General features: G+C 55.2%; 1 protein-coding gene across 6 annotated transcripts in view; it reads right to left on the bottom strand.

Annotated features, from left to right (window-relative positions):
- Window positions 1-17,824, bottom strand: part of SGSM2 (small G protein signaling modulator 2) — a 34,672-nt gene that overhangs the window by 3,414 nt on the left and 13,434 nt on the right. Inside the window, exons 3-21 of one of the 6 annotated variants that reach the window (XM_070562923.1) lie at window positions 14,368-14,530; window positions 13,904-14,065; window positions 13,569-13,636; window positions 13,333-13,478; window positions 12,856-12,990; window positions 12,214-12,338; window positions 11,741-11,808; window positions 11,361-11,521; window positions 11,072-11,198; window positions 9,325-9,459; window positions 5,461-5,614; window positions 4,590-4,654; window positions 4,352-4,497; window positions 3,731-3,859; window positions 3,459-3,564; window positions 3,299-3,360; window positions 905-1,288; window positions 527-651; window positions 2-84 (exon numbers count right to left, since the gene is read on the bottom strand). In XM_070562923.1, coding sequence (XP_070419024.1) covers window positions 2-84; window positions 527-651; window positions 905-1,288; window positions 3,299-3,360; window positions 3,459-3,564; window positions 3,731-3,859; window positions 4,352-4,497; window positions 4,590-4,654; window positions 5,461-5,614; window positions 9,325-9,459; window positions 11,072-11,198; window positions 11,361-11,521; window positions 11,741-11,808; window positions 12,214-12,338; window positions 12,856-12,990; window positions 13,333-13,478; window positions 13,569-13,636; window positions 13,904-14,065; window positions 14,368-14,530 — 2,544 coding nt within the window. Of the gene's footprint in view, window position 1; window positions 85-526; window positions 652-904; window positions 1,289-3,298; window positions 3,565-3,730; window positions 3,860-4,351; window positions 4,498-4,589; window positions 4,655-5,460; window positions 5,615-9,324; window positions 9,460-11,071; window positions 11,199-11,360; window positions 11,522-11,740; window positions 11,809-12,213; window positions 12,339-12,855; window positions 12,991-13,332; window positions 13,479-13,568; window positions 13,637-13,903; window positions 14,066-14,367; window positions 14,531-17,824 lie in introns of all 6 variants that reach the window. The other 5 variants (XM_008526311.2, XM_070562924.1, XR_011523578.1 and 2 more) reach the window with 5 other exon arrangements.

The raw sequence follows: 17,824 nt of genomic DNA, 5'->3' as shown, positions 1-17,824 counted from the left end.
CCATTGTCAAGGATGACCAGGAGAGGTGCCAGCAGGTCGCACATGCCCTGCACATAGCCCACATCCAGGTGTTCCCACACGTAGCTGAAATGCCAGGGACAGAGTCACTGTGGGTATGCACCATCCTCACCTCCCCCTGGGGAGATGGCCCCTAGAGCAACCTGCTACCCAGAAGCCAGCCTTTTTGCCATCCTAAAGCCCTAAGAGTATGATGGTGAACCCCATAGCCCGTGTTCCAGGCCCTCAGGGGCTCAGGGAAAGAGCCAATGAACAGGCTGTCACTGCTTGGTATGCTGGGGTGAGGGAATTCAGCTAACGCTTTCTGAAGAAGTATGGCCAAAGCTGAGGACTGAAAGACCTTTAAGAATGAAGAGGGGTGGGGTGGGGGACACTGCAGGGAAAGTGTTCTAGACAGAGGTAGCCAAGTGTGAGGAAGTGCAGGGGAGAAGAGCAGGGTGCCTGAGGGGCTTAACCTTTCAGAGCAGGGTCCTTGCCTCCCACCCCGAGCCCTGCCCTACAATGGCACCTGCACATGATGTCTCTGAGCCTCTCGAGGTTGGGGGGCGTGAAGTACCAGTAGTTGCGGTCACATCGCTGCACATCCTTGTCTATGCGGTGCAGATTTAAGGCCACAGTGTCCAGTATTTCTATCTGAAAGAGTGGAGGGCCCTCAGGGGTGAGCTGGGGGCCGACGTGATGCCCACATAAAGGAATGCAGCAAAGGCAGGGAACCAAAGGACTCAGAACAGAGTCCTCTGGGGATGCTGAGAGATAGGCTCAGTGGCCCCCTCCAGGACAGTCAGGGCACCCCCACCTCCCACCCACCGGTGTCTACCCAAGCCTTGGAATGTCAGAAGGGCCTCTGGGGCCAGCTGAGAACAGTGCCTCAGGATCGTCCACATACAGTGTAGGCAGCAGCACAAACAGCCGCAAGCTCCTCCCCTGCCTCCAGCTCGCTGGGCCGCGAGGTCTTCTCCTGGTTGGGATCTTGGGGCTCGGAGAAAGCGTGGGCTGCAGGAACTGACCCATCAGAGCCTTCTTCCCCACCGCCATCCTCCTCAAAGCCCACACTCTGCCCCTCATCTATGCTCGACTGGATGCCTGAGGTCACAGAGTAATTGCGAGAGGAAGGCAGTCCTGAGTCGGGAGAGTCAAACTCCACTGACTGCTGCTGTTCCACCACCGCGGTGCCCGGGGACCCTGCTCCTGGTTCTTGCTCGGGCTCTGGTCTGGAATCTTCAGTGCCTGGGGGCCTTGGGGGTTCCAGGTCATCCACAGAGATAAACACCTGGTGAGGGTGAACAGAGAGTGGGGCTCACAGCTGCACTCCAGCACCTTCCCTCTGCTTGCCATTTCCTTCCTGGGGTCAGAACAAGAGGGATGGAGAATTCTCTTCACATCCCCTACTCCCACCTCATGGCCTCTAACACTGTCTCCCCTGGGCACCAAGCCTCCCCTTCTGACGCAGCTGACCAAGTGGGGAGAAATCATGCTCTGGGCAAACATGAAGACACCATCTTCAGCCCTATCCAGTCCTCCACCTCAGGCCTCGTCCTGGGGTATGAGAAAAAGTGTGAAGCACTCCAGACCTTCCTGGGGCTGCTCTGGGAAGAAGGGGAACCAGAGGCCTGGACACTTGACGGCCAGTGTGAGCTAAGTGTAGTTTTAACAACACCTGAAGTCCCAGGGCTGCCTCAGTTCAGGAGAGCTTCGTTAAAGTCTTGGTGTGGCCACTGGGCAGCCTGGGGGGATGGCAGGCTGGAGGTGTCAGGAAAATAAGTTCTCCCTTATTTTCAGTACTCTGAATGTTCAGCAGAACAAGGCAGGAGACTTCTCTAGCAAGCACTTAACCAGTTATACTAGTTTCAGACAAGCTGAGGAGAGGCAAGAAGTGAAAGGAAACATATTCTACTGATTGGAAACAGTCCACCACCCTAGACAAGTCACAGGGAAAATGAGACAGACATATACAGATTGTTTTCTTTTTCCTTTTCTATTTAGACTATGGAGGGAAAGGGATACTAAAAGGAGTTTCCACTTTGGGCAAGAAGCATGAAGTTTTGGGTTAGCGGCAGGTAAGGCCACGATTGTACAGCAATCTAGAGCCTCAGAACAGTGCCAGCGAGGAGGGCCCCTGCTGTCCGTGAGCTAAGCAGTGGTGCACTGGTACACACTCAGGATTTTATGAAACCTAAAGCCAGAGAGAAAGAGACTATGTTCCAGAAAAGAGGATTAAGGACAAAGCACATGAAGAGGAGAGTGTGCCTTAGTAGTTATATTTCTTTAAGTCTTGCTCTAGCTTGAGTTTTCCATTAATATTAGCAAAGATTTATTAAAGTAACAAGAATATACGTGATCTAAAGAGGCTATTTTAAAGACTTTATTTTTCCTTTTTCACGCCAAAGCCACCCGGTACATAGTTGTGTACTTTTAGTTGTGAGTGCTTCTAGTTGTGGCATGTGGGACGCCACCTCAGCATGGCTTGATGAGTGGTACCATGTCTGCACCCAGGATCCGAACCAGCGAAACCCTGGGCCACCAAAGTGGAGCACGCAAACCTAACCACTCAGCCACGGGGCCAGCCCCCTAAAGAGGCTATTTTAAAGAAAAAAACCTAAGTTAATAAAAGAATGTCCTTAAAACTGAAACTTTTCAGCTCTGGTTGGGCCTAGCAGCCACGGTTTGGGACTTGCTGTTCAGCTAAACACAGAGTCGATGCCAGGAGAACTACTCAGGCTCTCAACTGGTTTTGCATAGTCAATTCTATAAGGTGATGGAAAACATCATGTGGGAGGGGAGATCTTGCCAGTAAACACAATGGGACCACTCTAAAGCTCTCCTGGTCGCTGGCCAACAGCTCTCAGTGAAGCCTCTACAATCAGAGGATAGCAGAGCCGAAAGGAGACACTGAGACCCAGAGATGGGAAGAGAAGTTATTCATCTTGTCAGTAGTGGGTGTGGGACTAGAACCCAGGGCTGCCTGTGCCTAGCCTTGAGGTCTCTCTACAAGGAGGGAGGGCTTCCCTAAATCACAATAAATCCATCTTTCCTTGTTAGTATATTAAAATAGAACACAATGTACTATCTCATTTTATTCCTGCAATACCCAGAGAAGTGGGCAGCAGGGAGACAGTCATCCCATTTTTCCCTGGAAGAAAATGAGACACAGATACATTAAGCTATTCTCCTAGGGCTCCACTGCCAGTGAGGACTAGAGGTCAGGCTGGTGCTCAGGACTCTTGCGTATAAAATACTGGTGGTCCCTGCCCCAGCACCCCCCAGGTCCCGTCTGGCTCACGTCATTACTGATGGTGGAATCTCGGTGGATGAGGCGCTGCACGTGGCTGTCGATGCTGCTGCCTGAGGAGAACTTGGTGAGTGTGGCTGGGTGAGCCTCCCGCTCCCGCTGCCTCACCACCACCTCGCAGGCCTTCCACTCTGCCAACACGCGCTGGTACCTCGCTGCCACCGCTGAGTCCACCTGTACTCAGACCACACCATGACCATGGAGGGAGAGGTGCACCAGGCTCTCCTCTGTAGCTGTCCTCCTGGGACACCTGGAGACTAGGGTCGGGCCTAGGGGTGAGGACGGTGGGGCTGCTCTCCTAACACCTTCCTCTGCCATGTTTCTTTCTGGCTGGGAAGAGGCTGAAGCTTCTGAGACCCCACCTGGGGGTCCCTTGGCCTGGCTGCCCATCTCCCTATCTTCATGGGATCAGGCTCCCCTTACCTCTTCCATCTCCTTCTTGCTCATGCCAAACTTGTAGTGGCCAAGCAGAAAGGGCCAGACGTCCTTGCGGATCTCATGCTGCACGCCTCCGTAGTAAACTTGCCGTAGCAGCTCCAGCTCTTTGTAGTTCTGAGGGACCCAAAGAGGAAAGACTGTGCCTGCCATCACTGCGGCCAAGCTAGGTGACCCCATCCCAAAGAGAGCTAGGGCTGGAGACAGTGATTCAGTCATTCCGTTGAAGCCCAGCAAACCCTTCTTCAGGGTAGTCATGTCCTCTCCACTCCAGATTAGACCTGGATGAGATCTATTTCAACCCCATCCCTTCTAGGGCAGGCAGTGGAGTCCAGAGAGACACAGATTTGCCCAAGGTTGTGGAGTAATGTGGAAGCAGAACGGAACCAGTCCAGCCCTGTCCCATGGAAACCCACAGTCCCAGCTGTCTAAGATCCTATGGTGACCTGGGCCACTCCAAGACCATCAGTCAACCATGACCCTACTACATTTTATCTGAATGCCCATTTGGTCTGTGGAAGCTGCTCCCAGAGCAGGTTGCTCTGCACTCACTGCTGCACCTCCAGCCCCTTGACCTGGCCTCTGGCACCAGCCCCCCAGAGTGTGCACCTTTTCATCCTTCTGATACTTGCTCCACACATCCTTGGTGAGGCCCCCAGAGGCCCCTGGGGGCCAGGTGGGCGGGATGATGTTGTGATGCACCAGTGCTGACAGGTGGGTCCGCACCGTGGATAGGTGGCGGCAGTAGGCCAGCCCTGTGGAGTCGGGGGAGCCAGGAGGCTGTGACCACGTGGTTCCCCCAGCTCCCACCCCAGCCCCTCGCAGCCCCACCTCACCCCACACTTACAGCCATAGAAGGCTCGGGACACAATCTGCCTCTTCATGCTCTCACACAGTAGCCTGAGTGGCAACCTGTGGAAACAACTGGGCTCAGAAGAGAGGGGCCTATGGCCCCTCTGGTGGGAGGAGGTTGAAAATGAAGGACATTCTGGCTTGGGAGCAGGTAAGGCACTTGGAGTGGTACAGGGAGCAGGATCCACATCCCTGTCCCTGCCAGCCACTCTGGGTAGAGCTCCCAGGGCCCCAGCCTGGTCCCCAACCACCCAGGGGAACTTGGGCAACTAACTTCACTTCACATTAGTGAATTTTGGTTTCCTCATGTGAAAATGGAGAGAACCATCTCAGGGTCATCAGGAATAAGAGGTAAAAAATGAAGTAACAGGTAAAAGAAAGCAGCCAGCAAAAGCATCAAGTGCTGGCACATGACCCTCATACAAACGCCATTCACATACTGTTCCTGGCACATGGCAGATGCTCAGATCTGTTGCGTGTCCTTAGACGTACAGCCTAATGGAGGATCTACATCCATGTTGGGAAGAGGAGCTCACAAGTCCTGAGCACCTACCATGTGCCAGGCCCAGCTCTGGGTGCTCACATGGGTTACAGACCTCATTTAGTCCTCACAGGTACCTTAAGAAGCAGGTGGCATTATCCCCATTTTACAGATGAGTAAACTGAGGCTCAGAAACGTAGAACCTCATAGAAACTCAGTAATTTGCCAAAGTCACATGGGTAGCAGGAGTGAAATTCAAACCCATGTCTGTCCAACATGAGGCCACCCTGTCAGGCAAGTGACACAGCCCCTAAGGACAGACTGATACACGCACAAGAACAGACACACCCCCAGGAAGCTGGTGTTCCAGGCCCTGCCCACTCACCGGTCGGGGACACAGCTGCAGTGACTGGGGGTTGCATATGGGGAGCTGCTGGTGGAGCAGGAGGGGCAGGAGGAGCCCTGGCTGCACAGGGGCTCCAGGTGCCAGGCTGGCAGGCTGGGCCCAAAGCCCTGCATCTCGATCATGTCGACAGCATCTGGGGGCAGGAAGGGGGCCATGGTGAGGGCTTGGCAGGCCTCCTCCCCTAAGCACCCTGCAGCATGTCCACCTCTGTGCCCAGGTGTGAGCTCTGGGCTGTAGCATGAAGCCACCCATTAGTGGAGAACCACAGGAATGCTGCCTGCTTGGTTCAGAGCACAGAGATGTAAACGGTGGAGAGGGAGGGTGCCTGACACTTCCCAGCCTCCACCGAGTCTTTCTGTACATGATGAAATACTTTGACCGACTCGTGGGTGACTGTGTCTGTTCTCTCCATCTTGTTAACAGCAATGGAATAAACACTAGAGGGAGAAGAAAAAAGAGAAGGAACAACAAAAGCCTGAGCTCTCTAAATGCCGCCAGCTAGCTTGGCCTTTGAGGATTCAGCCTGGTCCTCTTGGGCAAATTCAGATTTGCAGGAAGATGCCCAAAACACTACAAACTTTGAATCTTCTCAAGCCAGGGTTCTCTATCGATCAAAGCCCCCGAGGGACCCCAGGCACCTGTCCTCCTGTCCTGGCCCACAGTGGCTAGTGGCTAATGAGGAGCAGTGCTCCCTGTCCAGGCCAAGCGCCCCTGCTGCCAGCTCGCATGGGTTCCTCTTGAGTTCTCCATCCTTGCCAAGCCTGACTGCACTCAGCACGGTGGCCTCCTACAAACACACAGGGGACCTGGCAGGAAGGGCAAAATTCCCAGGGGTGTCAGGCCATGGTGGGGATGGAGGCGGTGGCTGGGCACACAGCTCCACCATCCACAAGAATGCGTCCAAGTGGAGCCTCAGAAAACAGCTCCTTGGACACATCTACACCACCCGCAGACGGAGCCTTCTCAGCCAGCCCAGCTAGTCTGAATCAGACCTCGAGACCCTTGAGAACCCAAGCGGGGCAGGGCATTGCTCATGGGGGACCCTGGCAGGTCCAGTGAGCCACGAAGATGAAGCAAAGTGAGGGCAGGCTGTGAAAGGACTAGGAGATGACGTCAGGAGGGAGAGAGAGCAGAGAAGAGCGAAGAAGAACAAGGAAAGAAAGCTCTGTGTGTGTGAAGAGACTTCTTTCAAGCAGTACTTTCTTCTGCAAACCATGGCCTGGGCTCTGGCCTGCTATGAGTCTGGAGCAGACCTTGGCCTGGTTTTTGTGGGAGCTAGACTCCAGCTCTGGGTGTGTCTCAGTGGGCAGGGCTGAGCTGAGCCCCCTCCAGGCCCTTTAGGGGCTGCTCTGTCTTGGCCCCAGGGCTCTCTTCCCAGACCCATGGCTAGGATTATTGTAGATATCTGGCCCTTCAGCTCCACCAGGAGGCAAATTAAGGGAACATACTTGGTGCAGCTCTGGGAGTGAGGGGTTGCAAGCCATGCCCGAGACTCTGGGAAGAGGGAGGGGACAAATGCAGGTGGGGTAGGGCAGGAGCCCAGCTCATGCCCCTGCAGCAGGCAGGAGAGGCCAGTTGCGGGAGGCACCAGGCGGGGAGCAGGCCCAGGCAGGCAGCAGGCAGCAGGTGGGCACGCAGGGAGGGGTGACAGGTGCAGAGGGTGGAAGGTGGGCACACAGGGAAATGAGCTCAAGCCCAGAAAGCAGGGCCCAACCAAGGCAAGTCTCCTGGGTCAATGCTCTTCACCTTAATTCTCCAGGAAGGAGCTGAACCAGCCAGGCTTGAACACTGCATCTCTGAACTAACCCAGTGCAGACAGCTGGAGCTCTGGAGTGACTGGGTAAGGGGCAGGAGGCTGGACAAGGGGTCTGCTGGGCCAGCTTTGACTCTGACTCTCTCCTCTGAGCATGAGGAAAGTTTGAAACAAAACAATCAGGGTGGTTGAACCCCACAGTCCCTAAGACTCCGAGTGAAAGGTGCCTGGCCTGGAGCAGAATTAGAGTGAACAGCATCTCTGCTCTGTGGGGAGGCAGCAGGAAAAGGAGGGGACAAGGGGAAGGAGAGGAGAGTCTGGACACCCGCCACTTGGTTCACATGCGCAAGTCAAGCATGTTGCAGGCCTGAAAAGCAACAGCTAGCAGAATGGACTCCACAGTGTTGTCATTATGGACTGGAGTGGAGGTGGGGGCTCCCACACCATCTTCCCAACCACCTGCTGTTCTGCTCATACTTCTTCCCCTTTCCCAAGTATTGGGGGCCCAAGGGCTGTCTACTGGATTGGTCTGGCCCCCAAGTTACCCAAGAGGATGCTCAGGCAAGCCCTGAGGCCTCTGGATCCTCTGGGCCTAGAGGTTTCTCTGACCCAGGAGGCTTCAGCCCTAAGATTAGTCAGGGATGGAATTCCTATCGCCAAGTCTGCCAAGACAGGGGCTCTGCTGGAACACGTCCCACCCCCGGCCCTAGTCTCCAGCCTGACTGCCAATTTGTGGGGTAGGAAGGGGCTTCCTGGCCTTGCTTGGACTCAGGCTTCCCACATATCAACCCCAAGCCCAGGTTTTCAAGGAACCAGACAGCAGGCCGTGTGCAGGCAATAAACATCAGAAGTGAGGCTCCCCTGAGTTCCCTGCCCCGGGCTGGCCTGCAGGTCCTCCTGGAGGGGCTGGGAGGGAGGGGAGGCACAAGGGCAGGCAGCTGGTGGGTAAGGGAGCGACTGGCAGGGTTGTGCTAGGTGTGTTCTAGACCAGGGACTTGGTTGCCAGGGACAAGGAGACTACTACTGGCTTGGTGGCTAGGCTAAGGTACTGGGCTCTGTGGCAGAACTTTGTGGAAGCAAAAAGGAGGGTCGCATATTCTTAGACACCCTCTGCAAGGGCAGAGAAAGGGGAGAAGAAATTAATTCTGTGGCAAGGGAATGGGTGGGGATGGGGAAGTTCCCCTAAAGTCTAAGAGAGCTGGCCTCAGCCCTTCCTGACCCATCTTCCTGTGAGCACCCCAGCCCAGCCCTCAGGGTCCCCTGGCTAATCACTTTCCAGAACACAGAGGGGTTCCCTCTCCACTAGCCTCGCTCTGTGATGAGAAAGATGGGAGGTGAGCAGAGGAACAAACGCTGAGGGGTGACGGGCACTGTGCTGTGCTGTTTATGATGAAGGGACTGCTGCAACCATGGACTCAGGTCCGTGAGGGTGGGAACACACCTGTCTTATATCTTAGGCACAGATATTTCTAGATCTCATGTTCAAGCACCAGGTGGTGCCTTCTGGAGCCCTCAGGCCTGCTAGGTAAACTGAGTCCTGGGTCTCTTTCCATGGTGGCCCCAAACTGTCACCTGACCCACAGGACTCATCTGCACGAGCTGTCCAGCCCCTATCCCTGGCCAGGTGGGGCCTGGTACCTCTGTCCTATTTCCATTAAGTCAGGAGTCAGAAGCCCAGGACCCAGAGGCCGGTCTTCCCACCAACAGGAGACAAAGAAAAAGACAGTCTTGGGTTTGCCAGCATGACTCCCAGGAGTGGGAACAAGGCTCAGAGAGCCAATCAGGATTCCTAAGAGGCAACCTGATAATCAGACCTTCCCACCAGCAGATCTCTTCCCTCTCAGGCTTGAAGGCTTCTCCTTACAAACTCCATGGGGAGCCCAGAGCCCCCTGTTCTTTGTACTGTCCCCTCTTCTTACCAGCGCCTCCTTCTGCCCTCCCTGATCTGCCTCCTGATGAAAGGGAACCACTCTAGCTGCAAGTCCCATAATGCCAACACTGCCGTTTGAGCCCCTGCAGTGGGTGGCAGGTGGGCCAGGGGGGTGAGGCAGGGGATGGGGTGGGTCAGAGAGAGGGTGAGGGATAAAAACCTTTCATCGGATTGGGAGCTGTGAGGTTCCGCGAGCAGATCATTGAGAGCATCGCGTGTAGTTTATCCTCCTCTTCCTCATCATCGTCCACCGAGGCCGCGCGGCTGGCCGCTAGGTGGTGGTAGTTAATAGTGACTGCTCAAAGAGAATAGCGAGAGAGGCAGAGGCATGAGGACCCTGCTCCCAGGCAGGAGGGACCGGACTCCCTCCTTATGGGGAGCGGACTGGAGTCTGGGTCACCTTGAGCCTGCAGGGCATGGAAAAGGGGAACAGAGGACCTGAGTGTCTTTTGATGATTTACCGGGGAGAGTGTGGAAGAAAGTGAGGGGACGGCGGCAGCTACAGGGCTCCACTCTTTGGAGGAGGCCCTCTCTGGAAGAACGGAAGAGAGAGAACTGATGCGGGTAGTGAAAGATGGGACCGGTTGGGACAGGCCAGCAGCTCAGATGCTCCCCAGCCCTGGGCAAGGCTGGGCATGACTGTTGGCAGACGGATCCTGATCGTTCTTCAGCTTGTGTCATGATCAGGCTGGACCACACCTGAAGATTACCCTAAATCCCTCCTTTCAGACTGTAAATCCAAATTTCTCCTCCAAGGGTTTCCAAGAGCTGCTCTCAAGAAGCCTGAATCACCTGCTGGGTTTCAGCTCCTTAGTGCCCTGGCTCGCCCTCCCAGGGTAGTGTGGTCCTTAAAGTAAAGTAACCAAAATTGGGAAATGCCAAGGCTTGAAGAGGGGAGTGGAGACCAAATAATCTAAGCAAAGCAGCAGCCAGCAATTAAATGCCAGGTTTCCAAACACGTTCTGGCAAAAGATATGTCTCCTAGTCAGGCAATCTGGGAGGGGAGGGAGATCCCCATGTCTTGTGCCCTCCAAGCCTGTTAGCGCCACTGTGCTGTGGCTGTGTGTTTGCAGTCTGAGTAATGTGTCTGCTAATATGGAGACGACTTGTTGACAACCTATTGGCACAAGTTAGGAAATTTAGGGAGCAGGTGGTCTGGTTGGCAATAAATGCTCTGGACTGGCAAATTCCCTGACCTCATCCTGAAGATCAGTGAGTCTGGCCCAGAGAAACCCATGGAGAGCAGCAGCATTCTGACCAGAAAGGGAAGTCTAGAGTTGGTAGATACCTACAGACAGGCCCCCTCGGGCCCAGGAGTGTACATCCAGGCAGGACAGGACCCATAAGAGCCAAACCACCTTTCAGCCCCCTGGGCAGCTCCAAGTCTCACCCTCTTCAGATGCACCCCCTACTCCAGCCAAAGCTCCTCTCATCACTAGCCGGTTTGACAAGGGTCTGGCTCTAGTGCAGTCAGTGAACAGTTTGCACCATCCGAAAAGAAGCATTGATCCCACACACAGGCCGCCCTGTGGAAGTCAGGCGGCAGGCTGAGGAGAAATGGAGAGTTCTCCACCTTCTATTTCTAGTCTTGTCACTTTTTTTTTTTTTCCTGGGGCAGTGCATGAAAGGATGCCTAAGAGAATATTATACAGTGATGCCTGGATCTGCCGAGCCAAGATTCTTGGGTGACGAGGTAGGGGGAAGACTGCTAGGTAGAAGAAAGGCAACTTTTCAGAGGGATGACTTGTGGGTAAAAGGTCCAGCTGAGGGGCTAAGTAAGGACCCTCTTGTCTTGACCTGGCCTGGTCAGTGGACTCTGCCTGCTGCCCCTCCTGGGTGACGCTGCACTCCCCCACCTCCCTGAGCGTCTTTCTCTCCTCCTCCATGATGAAGTTTGAGATACTCACTGTGCTCGTGCCTGTGGCCAGGGTAAATGATCCGGAACACGTAGTCTGCGGCCCGCCCCACGCCCATCTCCTCCATGTCCACGGACCGCATGCTGCTGCGCTTCCGCAGCTTGGGGAACACCTTACCCTGTGGAGGGAGGGTGGGTGGGCAGCCTGTCCAGAGCAGAGTTTGACCCAGGGTCCCACCCAAGGCTGTTCCTAAGAACTCCATGCGGGGAAAGGAAGAGAGGTGGGCAGAGAACCCACCTCACACATCTCCTCATCCAGAGCCTCCCAAGCCCTGAGGTACCTTCCCCTGCTGGGTCCAGAGCGGGGGCTCTAGCTGTCCTCGAGGCAGAAGCCCATTCTCCAGGCAAGACAGAAAGGACAGCAGGTGTCCTCCCTGTGGGAAGTGCAGCGGTGGCCTCTGGATGCCATCCTGGCTCACCAGCACAAGCGTGCCGCCGCTCTCTGTAGGGTGAACATGGGCGAGTGAGGCCAGGGCCTCCCGGAGACCTCTTGGCCATCACCAGAGGCCAGTTGGCCAGGCCCCCAGGCTGGGTAGGACAACAGTGGGGCTGAAGAAGCATGGGGACAATGTGAAGAGGACGAGATGTCCATGTACAATGTGCAGCCGGGAGAAGACAGTCTCTTTCCCCTCATCCCTGTGCCCAAGAAAGGGAGGCTCACTTTGCTGGTGGCAGTGGATGCAGACAATCTGACTGAAGGGCACAACGAGGGCATAGTCCCAGTAAACACTAGAAAGAAACCAGATCAGTGTCACTGTATTCCAAGACCTGCCATCCCGCCTTCCTCATCTCCTGGCCCCAAGACCCATGAAACTACCCTGAAATAGGATGATTATAGCTGAGAAGTGACCTCAGCCAGCCATGTCCCTCTGGGCCCCATGCTGTCTTCATGGCACGGAGCCTGGCAGTCTCAGCTGCCTAGAGCTTGGCTCAGGTAAACCCTTCATGACCAGGCCTGGCTTGATTTTAGAGAGCTTGGGAATCTCTCCAGGCAGCCTCTCCCTGTAATTCTTGGCATCCAGATAAAGAGTGAAGCCTGCCTCCTGGAGCAGCCTGGGTCTCTACATCCCCCTGCTTGGGGGCAAGTCCCCACTCCCTTCCCTGGCTCCTGGGAGCAAGTCCTAAAGCCCCCACCTCTTTTCCAGCTCGGAGTCCCCCAGAGTCCCGTTCATGAGCTGGTTGGGGGTCCACTTCAGAGTTAGGCTCTCTGCAGACTGGTGAAGGGAGAGGTAGCCAGGGACAGCCTCCATGTCCTCCTTCTACAGGGAGGAGACACGCCAGAAGACAAGAGATGATGAGGAGCTGAGAGGCTCCCAGGGATGGCCGATGGAAAAAGAGCTCCAGGTGGGAGCAGAGGAGGCCAAGCTAGGGCAGTCACAGGGTCCTGGACTGGGAGTCAGGCAGAAGCAGGGGAGAACCTGAGCCACACACAGATCTGGGCATCTCTCCCTGGCTGGCCTGGTGCCACTGGCTGTGTCCTGTTGGCCTCCTGGATGCCAGGTGCTCCAGCTTACCCAAGCTGGGCATTCACCCTGCCTGCTGGCTGCCCTTTCTGCCCCTGGACGGCCTGGTTCTCAGCCAGAGCACATGCCAGTCCTGGCTCCCGCCAGCTCAAGACTAGGCATGAGGCGTATGAAACAGTGAAGTGGGGGGCAGGGCCCTTCTCCCCCTTCTGTCTGGTCAAGCCCCTGAGGAAAGAGACAGATGCGGCCAGAAGGATCCAGTCCTGGGGCCTTCAGAGGAGGGAGATAAGGGGTGGGCATTAAGCTTTCCTACCGGCTGCACCAGCACGTTGTTCTTGCCATAGAGCAGCCGCGTCCTCGAGTTCTGGTGTAGGGACTCCACATACTCGCGGGCACAGGCAGCCAATCTGTCTTCTGCAGAGCTGCCACTTGAGTGACGCTTCCGGATCTGTGCAGCAAGTCACAGCTCAGCCCCTAGCCCTGGGAAATCAGCCTTGGGGGTTAAGAACCCTAGGATTCCAGGCAGACCCTCTCTAGCTGACCCTGGGGGTCCATCCTGCCCCTCGTTTGTTCTCAGCCACCCTGTGCTCTCCAGACATGGACCAGCTGTGTGCTCCTGGCATTGATGTAAGTGCTAGTGTGGGGAAATGGCTCTCCTAGGGTGGCCACTACCATGGGGCATCTCTAAAGAACAGCCTATGTCTGCAATGAGCACAGAGGCCAGCTGCCCCTTCCTACAGGCCCATGGGCATCCTGGATGAGCACAAGGGTTGGGGAGATGGACACCCACTCCTAGGGCAGGGCGCTTTGCAGGGAAGTCCTGGCGATTAGGGGGACCCCGGATACGGTGCCTCTGGACCAGCTCGTCAGCAGAGGGATCCGTCCAGTAGTGATCGGCTGTCTTGAGCTTGGTGTACTCCAAGGCACAGGGTCCCACTGTGGAGACAGGGACAGCGAGCTTGTATGGTGCCCCCTCAGCACCTGCCCCTCCGCCCCCATTGGCCCAGCACAGGCTCTCAGGCTCACCTAGAAGAGAGGCCAAGATGGGGCCAAACACAGGGTCTGCCAGTAACGCCTCCTTCTCATAGTACTTGCTGCAGGGGGAGAGAGACAGGGGACTCATTCCAGGGCGGTCAAGCTCACCATATGAGAACATCCCCACAAAGACCAAATCCATGTCAGTCACCAAGAAGAAATGAATCTATAAGGACTGAGCTTTGTGGGGTGCCTGGTGTGGTCCATGCTTTCAGAGGGCTACAGAAGGAGATGGGACACACCTATAGACTGCCGTGGACAGCCCAGCATGCTGAGGGGTGGGCTGAAGGACTGTTCAGGAGGTGGGCCCCAGGGAGGGCACTCACCTGCAGTTCTCCACCAGGTACTGCACAACCCTGTCCAGCACTTTCTCAATGAGCGCTGTGCGTACCCACACGTGTTTCAAGGCCTGTGGGCTGAGGGCCGGGGCCTTCCCGCTGGCAGAGGCTTGTCTTCGCAGGGCCTCTTGGCTGACCCCTGAGGCCTTCCTACAAAGAGGGGGTGGGCTTCAGGAATGCAAGGGCGTGAGGGTGTAAGCACCAGACTGGTGGCACTGGGAGTGGGGTTTGGTGCCACAAGGTGAGAACCCAGAGGACTGACTGGGATAGGGGTTTAAGGTGGGGGATAGGGCCTTGTGCCTGAAAGAGACCAACTCCCACTCTTAGGCTGGTTCCTCACCCAAGAGGCCCTGCAAGAAACGGGCCCAGGAAGCCAGCCTGGGATGTAGCAAATGCTAAGTGAAAAGAACAGGGGGAAAGCGGGGGGCAGGGAGAGCCAGCCCAGGGCTCACCTGCCCTCTACTTGTTGCTGCAGCTCCTGTACCTTGTGGCAAATCTCCCCAGCCACTGGGCACGTCTTCCCCACCTTGGTGAACAGGGCCGCCATCTTGTCACTGCGCAGGAAGCCAGCGGCACGGCGTCTCAGCTGATGCAGAAGGCAAACCTCCACAGCACCTAGGCCACAAAGGGAACCAGCACCTGAGCCTGGGCAAGAGGGGGAAAGGGAGAGCACCCCTCTTCCTCATCCCTATGGACAGCAGAGGGGCAAGGGCAAGCCCTGACCCATGCTAGGCTACGGGGTGCGGGGTCATCTTAGGCAGGCCCATGAGATACCCTGACCTCCTTCCAAAATTCTCCTGTGGGGGCTTTGACATGCCACGCCGTCCCTCTTCCTCGCCTGTGTGTACATGCCTCCCGTATGTGACATCACCCCTGGGGTTGTGAGGACCAAAGCTGCCAGTTCCAGTTGGCATGGGTGGCTCCACCTCTGCCCACGAGGACAAACATGGACAGCACCTACAGGACAGGGGGCCAGGGAGCACACAGCCCAGTAGCCCTCCTGGAGAGCATGGATGATGTGGTTGCTAAGGAACAGGGCTCTGGAGAAGGAGCTGAAATATTGATGAAGCCACGGCAGAGATCAGGCCCAACAGCGGCCCCTGAACTAGTGATGAGCCCAACAGCCGACAATGAGAGATCTCTATTTCCCATGCCGGGAGGGCTTCCCTCCATTCATTTATGGTTGTAGGGGCTAGGCTTACTCTATCTGGATCATGCTTACCGCAGACAGATGCCACAGGAAGGAAAGAAGGGCTTATTTGGCGAGGGGAGGGAGTGGCCCTGGGCTTATATAGACTCTAAAATTATTAGCGTGTATATGTGCGGGAAGGAGGGGCTTCACCATTATTGAGGCCAAGGTGGTTGTTTTTTGTTGTTGTTTTTTTTTTTTTTGCTGAGGAGGATTCACCCTGAGCTAACATACATGCCAATCTTCCTCTATTTTTTAGTATGCAGGCTGCCAGCACAGCATGGCTGCTAACAGAGTGGTGTAGGTCTGCATCCGGGAACCAAACTCAGGCCTCTGAAGTGGAGCATGCCGAGCCCAGGAACCGAACCTGGGCCGCCGAAGCAGAATGTGCCAAACTTCACTAGGCCACTGGGGCTGGCCCCAAGCTGACTATTTTACAAGTGAGGAGGGAAAGGCTCAGAAAGGGGAAGGGATTTGATCACAGAAACATAGAGGCAGAGCCAGAACTAGGATCCACGGCCCTAAACCCTGGTAGAGCCCCTTTCACCTCCCCCAGGTATGTTGGGGGGGTACAGGTGGGAGGAGGTGTTTCCCTCACTTCACAAGCGCTCTTTTCACACAGAAGAAAACAGTACTGTGCTAGAGACCAGGATCTGAAAACCTGGGTGACATTACAAGAGGTGAAAGATGGAAACCCCTGGCCCCAGGGTCTGGCATGTAGGGCACTTGATCCATGTCGGTTCCTGGCTCCTTACTCCTTTTTGTTGAGATCCTGTTCTACAGCTAACCTGTAAGGGCTGGGTTTTTGCAAGACCTCTCCCTGGCAGGGAGAAGAGAGGACACATTGGAGACAGGATCACAGGCTGCCCCAGAGGTAGATGGAAATGCTGTTCTCTTAGAAACATGGGAATCAAGGCCCCGTCAAGTTTATTGTGACTAATGTAGTTAAAATATGAAACCTGGACTTAGGAAATAATCACTGGAAACAGTTTCTCACCTGTTTTTTGCCTTCATTTTTAGTAACTGACAGCCAGTCACTGCTGTCCCATAAGTTTTGTTTGGCTCTCTTGTACTGAAGTCAGGAAGCTGGAGAGTCCCTGAGGCCAACCTGGAAGCCAGCCAGCTCAGTGGGAGCTCGCAGGGGAGGGGAAACAACGCAGGACCCCTCCCTCTCCCGGGAACTTCCTGCTGGAGCTCTTCCCTGCTCAAGCCTCAGAGGACTTTATTTTACCAGATGCAGCCTTTCTTTCACAGCGTGTTCACACGTCTGTGTCCACATGTGTACTCAAAGAGACCTACCTATATGGACCATGTGTGTATGGGGCATATGGGGGCATTGTACGACCCTGGGGTGTACAGGCAAGAGACCCTTTTGTCCCAGTCTCTTGGTCCCAGGGGTGCTGCAGCTACAAGTCCACATGTGTAGGAAGGGGGTCCTCATTTCTTGGGGTTGCATTCTCCAAGCAGAGCAGGAGAGAGGCAGCACTGAACACGGCTAGAATGGCAGCAGGTGGTGCCAGTCCTGCAGGGAATCATGTGCCTCCGTGATGTGACTAATTGCTGGGATAATGAGTCATTAGCCTTCCCACCTTCCCCAGGCGACTGCAAACGCAGCCAGGCTGGGGAGTCTGGGAATGGAAGGCAGTGGCATTCCCATCCCACTTGGCCTCACTCACCCTCCCAGGCAGGCCCTGAGCATAGGCCTCGGGGTTCTCTAGGGTGAGAGGAGGCATTCCTCAGCAATTACCGCAAGTAGGGAATATTGAGAGCAGCGCAAACAGCACACCCAGTCCCCCCTGCTCCGCTCATGGCCCCTAAGTTCCTTCTGTGAAACCCAGGCAAGGTGTCAGGTAATGCCTGGGGAAGGAGAGATCCCTCTCATCCCTCTACTTTCCAAGCAAAGTAAATGATCTTCTAGGCCAGATATTCTTAACCCAGTTCCCTGGGCTCCCTGGCTAGTGATTGTTCAAACTACACTTGTCCTTCCCCATTCCTACAGGGCTGTCCCCCACAAAGAATCAGCAAATGCAATGAAAAATGTTATTGTGTGCAGTGTGTAGGCAAAATAAGAATATAAGAATAATAACAACACTAATAATAATTGAGAACTACTATACTAAGAGGATTTGTTGATGGGATTCTGGGGCACCAAGGACCCCCAAAACTGCATACAAAATTGTTGGTGTGCTCCAGCATGCTTAGGTGAGTGCTTTTTTCTGGATAGAGGATCTATGGCTCTTAGCTTCTAAAAGAGACACCTGACCCCAAAATGTTTAAGAACCCCTGCTCTAAGACTTTCGGGTTGAACAGAAACAGACATTCCCACTGATCAAAACTCTGAGATGCAAACATAAAGGCTCTCCCCTCTGCCCTCCAATATACAGTGACCACAACACTTGGAACCGCAGTTGCAGAGCCACCGGCAACAACGTCCAGCTCTCCTGCTGTCCTTGCTCCCCAAGAAGGGCCCCTCACAGACTGTCAAGCACCCTTCCCCAGGGAGAAGTCCAGACAGAGGCCTTGTCTCCTGACTGAAGGCCGAGGGGACTAGGCAGGAGACTCTAGGACTTTACTCCCCTTCCTGCCCCAGATGGCCACCCTGACCCCATCCCCAAGAGGAAGGGCTGTGGCAGCTGATGCCTATCACAGCTAAAGCACCAAGTTAGCTGAACCCAGCCTCCTAACTGAGGTGTATGGGCCTTGGTCCCCCAGCCATGAAG

Source organism: Equus przewalskii, chromosome 10 (genome assembly GCF_037783145.1).
Source record: "Equus przewalskii isolate Varuska chromosome 10, EquPr2, whole genome shotgun sequence".
Taxonomy (NCBI): domain Eukaryota; kingdom Metazoa; phylum Chordata; class Mammalia; order Perissodactyla; family Equidae; genus Equus; species Equus przewalskii.
Note: the sequence above shows the minus strand (reverse complement) of the source record. Positions and strands in the feature narration are given on the sequence as shown.